The sequence below is a fragment of the Strongylocentrotus purpuratus genome, unplaced genomic scaffold (genome assembly GCF_000002235.5).
Source record: "Strongylocentrotus purpuratus isolate Spur 01 unplaced genomic scaffold, Spur_5.0 spur5_scaffold_18, whole genome shotgun sequence".
NCBI classification, from domain to species: domain Eukaryota; kingdom Metazoa; phylum Echinodermata; class Echinoidea; order Camarodonta; family Strongylocentrotidae; genus Strongylocentrotus; species Strongylocentrotus purpuratus.
The window spans coordinates 7,102,432-7,119,027 of NW_022145603.1; the positions used below are offsets into that span (position 1 = coordinate 7,102,432).

Genomic DNA, 16,596 nt, shown 5'->3' on the forward strand with positions numbered 1-16,596 from the left:
TTGCTCAAGCATGGGTATATAGAGGACAATACACAGACGTGCGATACCTATGCCATCGTGCAAATTTTTTACACAAGGGATTGTGTAATTTCGAACAACTGTTTGTAATTTAGCTTTAAAATATCAAATCTATTGATATGTGATTAATTGAATACATTTTAAAATGCACATTATTATAGTTCTGTAAACATGTTTATTTACAATTTAATCTTGCAAGTTTTATTTGATATTTGATGGAAACTCATTAAGATTATATTTTCAAAATATGGTCAATGTCCGGGCGTTGCTAGATCTTGCTTAGCAAGCATGCAACATACGTGTACATGATATTTCACTTTGTATGCACTGTACGTACACTGCAAATGTTCATGCAGACTTCATATGACTGCAAGTGCATTATGTACGATTATTATGGTATTACGTGCGGTACTCCCAAACTGCGCCAATGTAAACACTGAGTTTCATTCAGGAGATTATGGCAGGTTCTGTGTGCTGCCCTCTATATACTCAAGCTTGAACATCTTTAAAAGAGGTATTTTGTAACCAGAGATTTCATTTGCACAGGCTTATTCGCAAACGCTCTGTAAAGTGCTAAACATTTTGTGCATACGGAAGCATACCGACTTTCACTGTTTGTAATCCTTATAACACACAGTAAATATGGAGTACATGTAGGACCATTGTTGCATTATACCCACCTAGCTCGCCCACCTGTGACCAAATAGACTATTTTTGTTATAATGTTATGTAATCATTTCATTAGCTTGTTCCGAATAATTGTATTTCAACAGTTACAACTGAAAATTGAAAATATAAATATCATTTTGAGTCATATCACACAACTACCTCCCCATACCTAGCAAAGGTACGAGCCATGTAGTTGGCCTCTGCCAGGTCCCTCCCAGTGCATGTGTCAGCCAGCATGACACAGTCAGTAGATGGTCCATGGTCTGTTGGGGGGGGGGGGTGTTTCCATTTACTGTACCGCTTCTTTCTGACCCACCTGACACACTCACACATGACCCACTTTGTTCCCATTCATTTTCTACACAGGCATTTTCATGAGAATATTTATTGAACGCAGTTGCCATTCATTTAGATGTAAAAAGACTGCGATGGCTTAGCAGGTCACATCTGAATGAGCACTATAGAGTTTAATATTATACCCGTGAAGACCTTCCTGACTTACCAAAGCATTCAATTCCATTTCCAACATATCCTGCATTACAGGTGCAGAGGTAGCTCCCAGGATTATTCTCACACGTCGCATCATCACTGCAATCATCGTCGTTAGTGGAGCACTCATTAGCATCCTCACAGTAGGTACCGTTGCCGACCCAGCCTCCATCACAAGCACATGAGAAACTACCAGGTGAATTATCACAAGTCGACTGTGAGGCGCAGTCATTTAGAGATTCGTCCAGACATTCATTCATATCTTGAATATAGAAAAGAAATAGAAGGCGACGGCTAGGTCAGGGTAGTGGTGAGCACAATTTGTCTTTCATTTTTGCCCCAGAAAATTTGAAAAATCGGTCTACCGATATTTTGCTCAGTGGGGGGGGGGGGGGGGGGGGGGGTGTAATGAGCACTAAATTTCAACCCCCGTTCCTCTACATTTCCTCTTTCCAACCAATGCCAGATTATCCAACCACCCATCTCCTACTCTTCATCTTTCCAACCAATGCCAGATTATCCAACCACCCATCTCCTACTCTTCATCTTTCCAACCAATGCCAGATTATCCAACCACCCATCTCCTACTCTTCATCTTTCCCACCAATGCCAGATTATCCTAACCCCATTCCTCTTCTCTTCCTCTTTTCCACCGATGCAAGATTGTACAGTATGCAGTGGGCTTTAGACAGTCTATTCATACAGATTGCATATACCTGACCACAGTTAAGTGTTTTGTGCAAGCATGCTCACCAATAGGGGCAACCTTGTCAAACAGTGCAAGGAATTAATGGCTTTGTGTGTGAATCGCGACCAAACAATACTGAGCGTGGTCAATACATATCCACCCGCCTTCTGCCCGCGCAAATGTGGAAGTTTATCATGGGCGGTACTGTACCTGTACAAGTGGTTCCATCTCCTACGTAACCCTCATTGCACGTGCATATGAAAGAGCCTTCATTGTTTCCACACGTTGCTTCCGCATCGCATTGGCTCTCCACCGTGCATTCATCAATATCTGGGAATAAAGACAATCATAAGCTTAATTATCATCATTATCATCATCATCACAATTAATTTTTTTACAAAATCGGGTGTTTGTTAGAGAGCATCTTATTGGCTGAGAAGCAATCACATGGCAATTTGTTATATGTGACCAAATATGCAAAATACAGCCTCGTTTTGCATAATAAAATGTACGTCATACCGCATATATCTAAGTATGTGCATACCAATTGTTTGTACTGCCTTAGCCGCATAGATCTGACATGGAAAGCTTGATGGCTTGAACAAACCCCCCAAGGTATGAGATCTCAAATACCCTTATACTTTTATGCAACACATATTGAATGCATATCGTTCTATATAAAATATGTATATTATAAGCCAGAATTTCCCAAGTGCAATTCTATTTCAACGTCAGCATGCATAACATCACTCAGGAATTTGTCTTTTCATACATTGTGTTATACTGAACTCTGGAGCATTCAATATTTGTATAACGTAGTGCAGCTACATGTACTACCATGTGCTAGCTTTTCTGCCTTTTGGTGAACGTGAACCTAATCATTGGTGTGCTTTTAAAAATCATTATTGTTCTTATCATTATTATTATTATTACGTTTATTATTATGATTGTTATGATTATTATTATAACCAAAATTATCATAATCATTGTAATGATGATTATCATGATTCTTATCATTACTCTTACTTTTTCACTATTCATATCATCATTATCATCATTATAGTTGACATTACTGACCTTCACAATTGACGTTATCATTTGTAATTGGAGAAAATCCGACTTCACAATAGCACTGATAGGAACCGATGGTATTATTACAAAGACTGTTGTTTTGGCAACCGTGTGTACCCAATATGCATTCGTTGATATCTGTAAATAAATAAATATTTCAATTTCCGATACAACTCATATTAACCCGACATGTGACTGAAACCTCTTTCAGATGTGAAGCTGTGAAACGCGGCATTTTTCAGGTTTGTTTGTTTTAGCATTTATTTATTCATCTTAGGTGAACACTTACTTTGAAACTTTTGTAGAAATTTTGATCTTCAAAATCAGGACTAAATGAATACATGTCATAATAATTAAAGAAATTAAATTGTTCATATCCTTACAACATTTTGCAATTTGTCAAGATTTATATATTTTTTGATAATGGGACATATTAAGCATTTTCGACAAATATTCAACAATAGCCCTAGTACAATCAGTCCAACTTTCATTCTTGAGTTACGAAAAAAACATAAAAACATCAAATTTACAAGGACTATATATAAATAATATAGTTATTACTGTACTTGTACTGTCACAAAATATAATGTGGTGATTCATTGCGTTGAAATTATGCTTTATATGAAGGGACAGTCTAATGTATAGCATATCCTATAAGTTAAACAAGTTTCATTGAATTGCATTATGTAACTGTGAACATAAATTGACATAAACATAACAATATTCACATTTGTAAAACGCTTACTAAAATGTTTCTAAGCACTTACATTGTAATTATTATTACCATAGTCATTGGATTCTCTAAATTATTACTGTTATTATTATTATCATTATCATCATTATTTTTATCAGTATAATGTATTATTGATACTATTATTATCATTATTATTATATTATCAGGTAGGCTGTATATCTTAAAGACCACCTTACTATTATTATCATTATAATCAAAAGATACTTACCATTACACCTTCTTTGATCCATATCAAGTGTAAAGCCATCATTACACGTGCAATCATATCCATTAAGTCTGTTATCACAGTTCTGATCACATTCATTAAGTGTGTCATTTGCACACTCATCAACATCTAGACAAAAATCGGTATAAAACAATGTCATCTAAAAGCACACAATAAACTGTCCGTTCCATGACAATTTGGGGGCTAAAATCGATACTGAAAGATGAAGTTGAGTTCTGGTCATGCAGTTACAAGTACATTATGGAAGAAACTGTTTAGAAACAAAGGTGAACAGTCAATAAAGTAATATATAATAAATATTGCATGCAGTGATGTTTTAGAATCATCAAAACAACAAGAAATGTACTGGCAAATTGCTGAAAACTACACACAGAAAGGAGTTGGGTTATGAATTAAAAAACGACAAATGTACATGTCGCACTATGATAATCAGTACAGTTTGATATAGTATCATGATGTAGTTGAAAATCATAGATGACTTTAAGAGAATACTAAAAACACTTTATTAACAAGTGTTTTCTCCTGAATGTGTTGTTTTGTTTTATTTTAAGCACCTTTAGGTTATCTTTGTCATCAATCTTTTTATTTTCAGAGGCTTGAGCACCATCTGGGTGAAAATGTTGCTCACTATAAATGACTACATTTCAACTGTTGTAATAATTATTATTATCTTAATTGGTATCATGATATTTATTTTAAAAATTATTGTTACTTCTATGGTAAACAAAGGCATACCAAAGCAAGTTAATCCATCTCCTGTAAGAGACGGTGGGCATGGTCCACACATCGGCATAACTGAAGGTGGCGGCAAGTCAGAGCAGAAAACACCTTCGTAACAAGGGGAACGTTGACAAGAGTCGAAGTCTACACCACAGTGATCACCTGACCAGCCAACCTCGCATGTACATGTGACAACCTGTAACACAGTCATTAAATTCAATCCATTGATGTTTTATTAACAAGAAAATAAATATTTGAACTTTGCATGGTTTGGCAAGCACAGTCAAGATACCCTCCCTTTTCACCTAAGATCCTAACTGATAACAATTTGAATGACCAGATGCCCATTTTTTTTTACATTTTCATTCAGCGACTCATTTATTGTTAATTGTTTTTGCTCACTCATGCATGACTGGTATAATTATAAATGTATATAATTTTAAAGAGGTTTAATTTTATGTTTATTTTAATTAATGAAAGCTAGGTTAATATTAAATACTTATTTTAGAATCTTAACAATAATGGTAATAGTGTCCACTTTCTTGTTTTTACTGAGTGTAATATCATATTTACTATAATTTAAAATGGATAACAAACATATATATAAACAGTACATATCAAAGCCATAAAAAAGTAGATGATCTTTATCTTATGAAAACAAATTATAAAACAAGCAATGGATGGCTAATTAGTTAAGAAACGTTTTATACAAATCAAACAAAAGCAAGAATAACAAAATTGAAATATCATGTATGAATAGAAGTGCTAAGAACATTCTGACAGTACTTCTAGCTATTTTCCACTTACGATTTGTACAACACCATAATCTGTATTTTGGAAAAACACAGTCACAAAGGAATCTGGAAATAAACTCAAGGTAATTTCAATTGCTTTTGTGCCACCTTTTGATAAATGTGCAAAACATTACAATGGATGTTACCTAATTTGAAGATGATTTCTAAAAAGAGCAGTGAGGTGATTATTTGTGAGTCTCTGTGACTGTGTTATGCAAGGAGATATGGAATTCTTCAGTAATTTATTTTTGTGAAATGAAAGTGTTGCTGTAAAAATAGGGCAAATAGGGCAAAGCGATTATGCAAATTACTTGCTTGAGAAAACATTGACAAAGTTGTTTAGATCATACAGAAGAAACATCTGTATTGGTACACCAATAGAAATCACAAGCTGCGTTAAAAAGAAAATATGTATAGACCTATTTGTGTGATTTTTAAAATTATTTCGAAATGCCAAAAAATACATTCATATTTTCAACATCTAAGTTTGCTGCTACTAACAGTGAATGATTGTTTATATGCTTTTGTTAATATTTGTCCAGTAATTCAATATTTCTACTCACGGTAAAGCCATTGTTGTTGAGATCCTGATTTGCTGCTAAGTTGTCAAAGTTGCATACTCCATCATTAGAACACTGACACACTCTGACCTTGTAAGCTAGTAATGTACTCGCTCCAAAATCATCGGTTGCCACGATCTCAATCATAGAAACATCTAAGCTTGGAGGAGTCCACGTGAACAATCCAGTATCTGCAACAGTCAAAGAATATAATGACTAGAAATGCAATCGTATCTCAACGATGTGCGTGCAATGACGCCATGTTTCTACATGTCAAACGAAAGAGCTTTTCTTGGACTATCCAGAGCAATTTGTACGAAGTCTGTAGCTTCTGTGTTACTTGAGATAGGTGGGGCGAAAGAAAGGCCTCAACAGTGACCTTGATGGGATGGTATTGACTACACCTACGAAGTTTGAAAGAAATTGGGATAGGGGAAAGAACATAGAAAGGGCTCACAAGCACTGCGTGCAAAAACCAATGGGATTTGGTGCATGTTGGTCATTGCAACAAAGATCGTTCTGGGGGTCACTAAGCGTGAACCCGATTTGCCCCATAGACAATGCGTGTAATGCATGGGTGGAAAACGTACAGGATCTGTATTATGACGGGAGTTAAATTGTTTTTTCTCTCTCTCTTTATGTCTCTTTATGGGCCGTATTTGGTATCATTGGAAAGAGAATTTCATGGTTGTTATTGTGAACCACTCTTTTTTTTGTCTATGATGATCCTATCGAAACACGTGATGTAAAAGAGATTTATAGGACAAAATGGCATCTTAAATGGCCCCCTTGACCAATTTCAAAAATCCGGCCACGAGGTGCCCTGCGTATTGCAACTCGGAATGTCACTGCAAATTTTCAAGGAAAGAAAAGGACGTTTAGGGGGCGAAAAGTAGTCTGAAAAAATGACATTATAGCCGATATGTGTTATAATTGGGTGGAAACTCGGGGGAATTCGTATAGGTACCCTTGTTCAAATGTGATTTACTCAAAATTGTCTGTGTGAACATATATCATACTTGGTATCATTCGAAAGGGCACTTCATTGCGGTCAGTTTGACACCATCGTCATCTGCGCGCAATGTACTGCACGTATTCAACGCGCTATTACGTAATGCATAGCAAATTCATCATTTTTGGCGATAACTTTGCGAAGAGGGCATTAAACTTTATTCAACTTGGCAGACAGTTGTCACGTATATGGATATATGTGTCTGCCAAGTTTCATTGATGTAGGTATAAAGATCGCTAATTTAGAGCAATCTGAAGTTATTTCTCAATTTTCTTGAAAATGGCGAATTTGGAGGGCATTTTTCGCAAAGTCGGTCAGTGTTAGGGTATATAATTTTGTATATGGCTGGAAAGGGCATATGTTCAGGTATCTAAATCCAAAAAAGGGTACGGGTCTGCCAAGCCAAAATGGAGATAGGGCCACAGAAAGAAATCCCATTCCCAGAAGTTTAGAGGGCGCTATTTATGTTTTGCATAGACATTGGAGCGTGAAATTTGGCATGGCTATGTGCAATCATGAGATAAAGATACTGTGAGATTTAAATACAAAACGGAATTTATATGAGAAAGTTATGGCAGTTTTAGATTATTTAGGGGTCCATTTTTCAAGAATTTTAGAGATTTTTGACGGAGTCGGTTTCTGATGTGAATTTTGAGTACGAAGATGGCATTTTGAAGGTCAAGTGATACGTAGCAGATTAAAGAACAACTCTTAGACTATCTAGAGAGATTTGTAAGAAGTTTGTAGGATCTAGGATAGTGGAGATAGGCAGGAAGATAGAAAGGCCTTATAATGGACCGGAAACGGACAAAATGGCGCCTGGACGTTTACGCAGGAGTGATTTCAGAAAACGAAAAAGTAGGTGACCTAGATTGGATATCAGAGATTACGCCTACGAAGTTTGAAAGGAATCGAGCAAGAGTAAAGGATCTAGATAGGGTCCACAAGCACTACGTGCAAAACGAATGGGATTTCGGACGCTAGGAAGAAGTAAGAATATTAATAACGTGAACGAAAACAAGGCAATGACGAAGGTCGTCATTGCAATAATAATAATATATAATAATAAAAACATGTAATAACAACAATGTATGACACGCTATGTGAATCATTCCTCTGGAAGTGGCAGCAATTTTTGTGTCATCCTTATGTTCCAAGAAGGGACAAAGATCCCCTCTCCCCTCCCTGCATGAAACAAAAGGATGACGTAGAGATTGCCACTAGTATAGTACTCAGTGTTATAATAGTGGCTCGGACTATCCTCAAGGCCGGGTAGGAGCAGCATCACAAAACAATATATGTGGTAGATTAAAGTATAATGCATCTCTATAGAAAATTTGAAAGATATCTGTCAAGAAATGTGGCAGTTATAGCGCACAAAAGACAGCATCACCTATCACTGAAGATGTGTATAATTTACAAAGGACACCTCCATACAAAATTTGAACAAAATATGAAAGAAATCTGTCAAGAAATGCATGTGGCAGTTAGAGCGCATAAAAGACATTTGACCCTATAAAGGACTGAACAATGAGGGCAGCATCACCCAAAAGTGTACATGTATAGATTATATCAAGACCAAATAACAAATGTTTATCTCTTTTTAGGAAAAAATAATATTTCAATGTTTATACCTAATCGCGGAAATGAGGGATTTAGGGGGCTGACATGCAAAGACAAAAGGTCATGTGACTTTGTAACGGTAGGTCCGATTTTTGAAAATGTGTCCATAAAGACACGCAAGACTCTAAGGGAAACAGTCGTGAAGTGGCACAATCAAATATTGAAGCATTACATAGTAATCGTGAATGTAGAGGAGTGGGGCAGGCTAAATCAGCCCCCCCCCCCAGCACTTTTAGGGTTAAGGATTCTGGAGGAAAAAAACATCAGATGACCTTTTTGTATGGTGAAAAAGAGAAAGCAAAATAAACCATTTCTTTGGAAAAAGAAATAGAAGAAAGGATATAGGCGAAATACGTGCATCATCAGATCATGGGTAAGAATCCCATTGGCAGTCTGTGGATAAAAAGGCAACCAATAAACGGTTTTGAAAAATTCTGCATTATGGTAATTTATGCAAATAAAGTCATACAATTCACATTTTTACAATAAATCATTAATTCTTCATATTATATTTACATTAATTTTCATTACATACATTAAATATATTTTAGACCATTTAGAATAATAATACAACAAAATTTGGAAAGGCCAGGTTATTCCTTATGTTATCTATTGCTTTGATAATTTATTATGCATTTCATTGTTTTTTAACTTATGTATTTAAATATTTAAGTGCTGGTCATCCTCAGGGGTTCCAGAACAATGTGAACATTTGTGGAGGGGGGGGGGGGGGGTATAATGGCCCCCCTCCCTGGCCTAATAGGGGTTAATGTGCTCACAAATTACCCAAGATTCTAGCTACCTCTAGGCTCCCGATATTTTGTGCTCACAGCATTCAAGGAATTCCTTCCTACCAATTTGGAGACTTCAACAATTTTTTCAATGAAATCATTCTTTTTCATTATAGTCAAAGCTTTACTGCTCATGTCCGATTTGTAATTGTCATCAGAGCATACTAGATTAAAAGATGAATATTAAACGTCACTAAAAATCGACAATAAACTGCAACATACTTTGGTCTATGGTTGCGCCAGGCTGAACACCCTGCAATGAATACTGGACAACATCTCCATCATTTGGGTCTGAAGCTGTTATTTGTAAGGTGACTGTTTGGTCAACAGTTACACGCAGTATACCGCTCTCTGACAGTGCATCTGTCAAACTGGTCTCAATGACAGATGTGATGTTTGGTGGGAAGTTATCTATAAATTAAATGAAATCAAAATAATAACAACATTAATAATATTAATAATAATCAAAATAATAATAATGATAACAATAAAAGTAAAATTAATATTAATGAAAATAATGATAATAATAAGAAGAATACCATTTCATTTCTAAAGTGTGTTTTGATGTGATACATAGCACATTTTTTACATAAACATATTTAAACTGTACAAGTGTATTTTGCATGATGTTTCGTTAACGGTAGGAGGGGGTGTTTAAAAATTTGTTATTTCTAAGTATTCATTTTGTTTTTTGAGGAAGAAAATTACTACGAGCTGTAACTTACTTAAATCCGATAGCTGTATTTCAAAAGCATTATTAGAAGACAATGTATCTAAACCAACTGATGGATCAACTGCTAGGGAATCAAAGAGGCATGCTTCACTATCCCCGCAAAACGCTTTAGCTTCTGCTGCCAAATCCGGGTCTGCCGCAATCAGCTCTGAGAGGAAGGGAGGGACGTAGTCAGGATCGTTATAATGACTCCAATCCCGATCACCATAATCGAAAAGAGATTCACTCGGTGAGATCATCCCTTCAGAGAAAAGAAATAAATACAAAATAAATGGTAAAGTGAAATCTGTATATAAAGACAACTCAATAGACCTTTTTGAGAAAATTGCACATTTTGTACTAGATCTTTAAAAATAAAGCATCAAACAGTAGTATCTGAATGAGTAACACAAATTCAAAGTACTCAAAGAAAATGTATTTCATTTTTTTGTTGTAATTTCATTTGTGAGATTGAATATATGTTGTGAATTATCTGTATCATTAAAAAGAGTAATAAATTGTTCACAAATTTAGTACACAACATATGGTGATATGTAAGACATGCTGAAACAAGTACAGGAATTTGGGAAATATTGTTGGGTTTTGGAAGAATGTTGAAACAAGCAAAACCCATTCACACAGATAACATTAAAAAGAAGGAAAGTAACTTACAACTTTGTCCAAAATCAAAGATTTCTCTCTCTGTCAGGTTTTTCTCAGCTGTATCCATGATGATGGTTCCGTCCCGGTATTGGAAATCATCATTCTTATCACCATTCATGAGGCCTAAACAAAATTATAATAATTAAAATAATAACATTAATGATGACAAAACTAATGATATAATAATGATAGTACTATCATTATTAATAATAATAATAATAATAATAATAATGATAGTTACACTAAATGTAGTAATTTATAATAATGATACTTGTTATCCTCATCATTTTTAATAATGTAATTTTTGTAATTTTTATTATTATCATTTTTATTATTATTACACTACTAACCGAATAGACCATTTCCAATCCCTCCAGTAGCGTATTCTCGAGGAACAAAACTATTTCCTAGTAATATCCCGGTTCTGAAAACCACACGAAGTCCGGAGCTAGGTATGTCTGGTAGTTTGAAGGTTACGATGATAGCAGTTTCACTTTCTGCCGCCTCATCATCACTGTATAAGTTGAAAGTTGGATCAGCGGAATCGTAGCCATCTGCATGAAGAAATACATTGATCTCGTGAAAGAATTTGTTATAGAGCAATTTCATCCACAAGTGAATAGTCTCTTGATATGACTTCTGATAATGTTACTGGTACACAAAAGAATCGGTCGTAAACGGTCAAAGTAAGAAATGTTCATTTGGGATGAAATAAATTGGATAAATATCATACAGTGCATGTCGTACGGGCCACAGTGCATGTAATCCCCCTACATGTATATCATTTTAAAACTTGAGAAAGGCTCCTCCTATCAAAACAGATATTATGCATTCAATATATTTGTTTAATTTCATATATTATCTGTATAAAATTATGTACACTTGAAATATTGTATCAAGCCATATTGGTAAAAAAGAAAGAAAAAAAAATGCAGAATCCAATAGATGAAATTAAATCAAATCAATAGTACCGTGAAAGGCCTGTTTACTAATTCTATGCATGCTTTTTAAAAACAATTGCTCTTGACAACTAAAAAGAGAAACATGCATAATATATCGAAATACATTAGTAATAAACAGTCCTATCACATGTACCAGCAGTACCTGCTTCAAGAGATGTTATATCGACTGACGTCTGGTTGACCGAGAGTAGCAGCTCTGTTCTATCATCATTTAAAGTAAATGATACCTATAAAGAAATACCAAAATTCATGTAATCAATCATCTTCATCTTCATTATCATTTAGCATTCATTTATTTTTCGGGGAGTAATTTCCTTGGGGGGAGGGGGGGGGGGATTTTCCGGGGAATTTTTGTCCTCTAGGGTGGTTGTTCTCAGGGGGTAATTTTCTGGGGAAGGGGTTATTTACCAGGGGGTAATTGTCTTTGGGGGTGTATTGTCCCGTTCGTAACTGGCTGGGGGTGATTGTCCAGGAGGTCATTGTCCTAGAACCCAACAATACCACAATCATTGTAAAGAACTTTGTAACTGCTTTTAAAAATCTAACCTGAAGACAGTCCTTTTCTTGAAAGCATACAGTACCTAAATGTGTAGAATTTGGACACAATTTTTAATCTTGAATTTTCCTTTCTTCAATATGTTTTACAATGCGTTTAGGAAAAGAAACTAGACAGATGGCGCATTTAAGGGACATTATTAAATATTATAATTAATACTATTATTATTATTATTATATTTATTATTATGATTATCATAAGTATTATTATTAATAATCATTAATTTTATTATTATCATATAAAGTGATTAAGAGGAACACTTCTTAAGAAAGAATTCTCACGTTTGTAATGCCTTGTGTCGCAGCGAAACCCGTAAAGACGGTTCCTGTGTTGACAGGTTCACCATTCCTGAATGCTGCGCCGGTACGAGTCTGGAGAACAAATGGGTCATTATTGTTGTATTGCATCATAATGTACTCGCCAAACCCATTGAAGCTGTACATCCTCCCATCAAAGGTTAAAAAGTGTGGGTCACCAGCTCCCTGAGCTAAAATGATAATAATGATGAGAAATAAATTTGTAATAATATTAATAATAATAGTAACAAAAAGTAATAACGATAGTAATAATAATAAAAATAATAATAATGATGATACTGATAATAATAATGGTTATTAATGTGGCGTAACCGGGCTCTGCCGGGGTAGCGTTCTGCCTCGCAGTCTCTCAAAACCCGGTCCACGCTCTCGACAATCATTCATCAACTATCTCTCTCAGTGGGCTCTCACAAAAGTATATTGTGTAATAATAACGTGGACTAGCTCTCATTCACTTACTCCTGCAATCACTGAATGTCTGACAGGAACTCAAGAAACAACACTTGCACAGTATATCTGCAGTTCAAGTAACTTTACTCGTTCCTGGTAACAGACCTGTCGCAACGACAGCTCGTCGCTGACTGACTGACATCTCACGATCGATGTACACATATATATTTCACAATTAACTATAACGCCCTCTATGTCTTACTAAATTACTGGGCTAGTTATGCTACAATAATAATGTAGTGTGTTCTTCTGCTACCACAATTATTGGATTCAAATACGTCATAATCTGCAAGATCCTCAACAAATGGTGAAAGACTGTTACAGATCTGTGATTAATGTAGGTATGTTGTAGAGTGTATAGACTAATTGTATTTTTGTTGTTGATTGTATTCAATATTTATTTTTATTTTGTTTTTTTCTTTCTGCCAATTTTCTGAATTGGATGACGAGCGCACAAATCATAGGTGTAGCCTAGAGTAAAGGAGGGAGTTTTCGACCGGTGGCAGTTTTTGGCATGGTAAAATCCCTTTAAAATATATTGCATAACAGCATATTACATATCACACACATACAGCAACATGGCAGAGTCACTGAAGAACCACATTTGCAAGGGAAAATATATCCTTAGATAACACATTTTAGCGATGTAATCGGCGGTCCCGCTACCCAAATATGAAAAATTGAGTATCTGTGTGTCTGTAAGGAATATGGGTACCATAAAATGAGCTGTATTTCAAGTATTTTTCCAATTTAGAGCCCAATTTTGTGCGAGTCACAAGCTCAAAAGTATCTCATCACATGTATTATATCAATGCAGCCGGATACCGCAGCGCACACACACTCATTCAGATTCCAATTTCTGATCACCGCATAGGTAGTTTTCGGCACGACAAGCTCCGGCGTGGGATACCTGCTCCGGCCGCTAGTGCTATAGATCAGCAGGGGAACGCTTCCTATTGACTTTGTACATGCAGCCAAAAATTGCCTCGCTAGGCCGAAAACTACCACCGAAACATCGAAAATGGAAATGAATATTGAATATTGAACAAGAAATGATAATAGTTTTAAATAGGAAGTAAAGAGTAAAAAATATAGGATTTTGTCTCAAGTGGCCGAAAAACCCCTCTTTACTCTATCTAATCTAGAGTAAAGGAGCCCGTTTTCGGCCACTTAAGACAAAATCCTATTTTTAGGACCCTTTACTTCCTATTTATTATCATTTTTTGTTCAAATCATGAAGCAAATATTATTATTATTTAAACAAAAAAAGAATCCCAGAAAAAAATCACGAATTGCCATGACAATATTCATTTCAATTTTCACTGTTTTGGAGCCAGTTATCGGCCGAGCGTTTCAGTTTACGGCCGCATGTACAAAGTCAATAGGAAACGCTTGGTCAATTTGCCCCCCCCCCCCCCCCCCCCCCCCCCCTGTAGAAATTTCGCGACTACTCTGAAACCGCGGCATGACTTTTTTCATGACTTTTTTCATGACTTTTTACTTTCGAGTCTTACGCATCTTTTAAAACATTTTTTCCGAAAATCAGACCTACGGTTACAAGGTCTCGTGACCTTTTATCTTTGCACGTCAGCCCGAAAATCGCTCATTTTCGTGATTTGTGTACAAAACATATGTAAAAATCATTTTGCCTAAAAATAAATAAAACATTGGTTATTCAGTCTTGTTTAAAGTTTAGATGTTTGTTTTGGGGTCAAAATAGTTGAATTGTAGTTATAAATGAAATGAAACAACAAAAGCAATAAAATACATAAGTTAAAAAAACAATGAAATACATAAGAAATTATAAAAACAAGAGGTAACATAAGGAATAACCTAGCTCTTCCAATTTTTTGTGTTGTATTATTATTCCAAATGGTCTAATAAATATATGCAGTGAAAAAGAATACGTAAACATGAATAATCTATGATTTATGGGCAGAAATGTGAATTTGATGACCTTATTTCCATAAATTACCATAAATATGCAAATGAGTGAATTTTTCAAAAATTTGAAATTACCATAGTATTCTATACACTTCACTTGACATGCATGCACATTTTCGCGGCGATCGGTGGTGAAACGGCCAAGATCTTAGGGGGGGGGGGTCAAATTGACCCCCCTCCCCAGTAAAAACCTCGTCTGAAATAGCCCAGTTAAAATAGGGTTAATAGACAAAAAAAACTCACCACTATTGGGAGGGTTGTATCCGTCACAGCTTGCCTGTGGGCGACGCTCCTCATAAAGATCACAATATCCCTCACTCAGAATAGCCCTTTCACAGCACATTTGTCTAGGTACGACGTCCTCACCTAAAATATTGAATGGATATCAGGATAATTTATTTTTGCATTAAGCAGTCCTTTATACAGTGTACCAATCATCAAAAATATGTCATGTATGTCAGTAAATCCTCGTGTTGATGATATATATGCAAAATATGGGTTTCAAATATTACTTTATAAAATAGAGATTGACACAACCTTAATCAACATAATACTTTTTAAGAGTAACTTTCGACGCACCTGCATAAAAAGCTATTTTGTTTATATTGTAGGATGTAGAGCAATTGAGTTGCTCGTATATCGTCTTTAATCGCTTGTTCAGACACCCACTCTTAATCCTAAGGCTGAACCTTAACCCTAAATCTTTTACCCTAAATGAAACCCGAACCCTACCCGAATCTAAAATCACAATTGTATTACATCATCAGACACCAGTACTAACATTTGGTTATTGGAGAAGAATGGTTAATTACTGAGAGCATGAATAATTATGAGGTGGTGGTATATTCGTTGTATATAGCCGTATTAAGTCGACCGTCACTAGCTAATCTGTGACAAATTCACGTCCCGCAATTAGCTTGAACCCAAGTCTGACTAAAGCTATAGTCAGCAGCTTTATGCTTAGTTTCTTCATACACTTGACTGTACTTCTTTTTTGTTAGCCCATAGCATGCAGGGGATGTTTTTTAGGTTCGATTGTATACATTGTAGCTAGACACACATTATCTTTAAGGTGATTGGTATTTACTGTTTGCTAATGTGAGGCACAAACAGTATAATAATTGAATATGATGTAGAATACATATATACATGAAAGTTAATATGCTTAGCACTACAATGTATTGAGCTTCTCCAGGCATATCAGCTCAATTATTATGTTAACCAAATGATTGGTGAAAGGCAGCCACATGTGATTCATTTATTTAGATTATCACATATCTATATATACCGGTATATACATATAATATGAATATAGGAGTGACTTGTATAATGTACTATGTAGAGAGCGTGAATGGAGGGGGCGAGGGTACTCAGATTTTATTTGGACGGGGGTGTGACGCTCAAGCTCAATACCCGTATCCATTTTCATTAGTCATTTTGGTAGAAAAAAATACAAATTTGTAATGATTTTTCTCAAAATTTAAGCCATTTTTTTTACCTGCAAACACTGACAATTTTGGAACAATGGACCCATGTTATGCTATGGTCACAAAACCCAAAAGTAGCCTGCTCGGCGG

General features: G+C 35.5%; 1 protein-coding gene across 1 annotated transcript in view; it reads right to left on the reverse strand.

Moving 5' to 3' along the window:
• The window catches only part of LOC586217 (fibrillin-1), a 51,824-nt gene extending 36,431 nt beyond the window's left edge, over positions 1 to 15,393 (reverse strand). The window contains exons 1-13 of the mRNA XM_030989113.1: positions 15,263 to 15,393; positions 12,590 to 12,795; positions 11,895 to 11,979; positions 11,141 to 11,344; positions 10,800 to 10,913; positions 10,141 to 10,389; positions 9,638 to 9,826; positions 5,993 to 6,180; positions 4,651 to 4,831; positions 3,898 to 4,023; positions 2,942 to 3,073; positions 2,075 to 2,194; positions 1,190 to 1,438 (exon numbers count right to left, since the gene is read on the reverse strand). Of these exons, the coding sequence (XP_030844973.1) occupies positions 1,190 to 1,438; positions 2,075 to 2,194; positions 2,942 to 3,073; positions 3,898 to 4,023; positions 4,651 to 4,831; positions 5,993 to 6,180; positions 9,638 to 9,826; positions 10,141 to 10,389; positions 10,800 to 10,913; positions 11,141 to 11,344; positions 11,895 to 11,979; positions 12,590 to 12,795; positions 15,263 to 15,362 (2,143 nt within the window). The 5' untranslated portion in view covers positions 15,363 to 15,393. The remainder of the gene's footprint in view (positions 1 to 1,189; positions 1,439 to 2,074; positions 2,195 to 2,941; positions 3,074 to 3,897; positions 4,024 to 4,650; positions 4,832 to 5,992; positions 6,181 to 9,637; positions 9,827 to 10,140; positions 10,390 to 10,799; positions 10,914 to 11,140; positions 11,345 to 11,894; positions 11,980 to 12,589; positions 12,796 to 15,262) is intronic.
• Between the last annotated feature and the right edge of the window lie 1,203 nt (positions 15,394 to 16,596).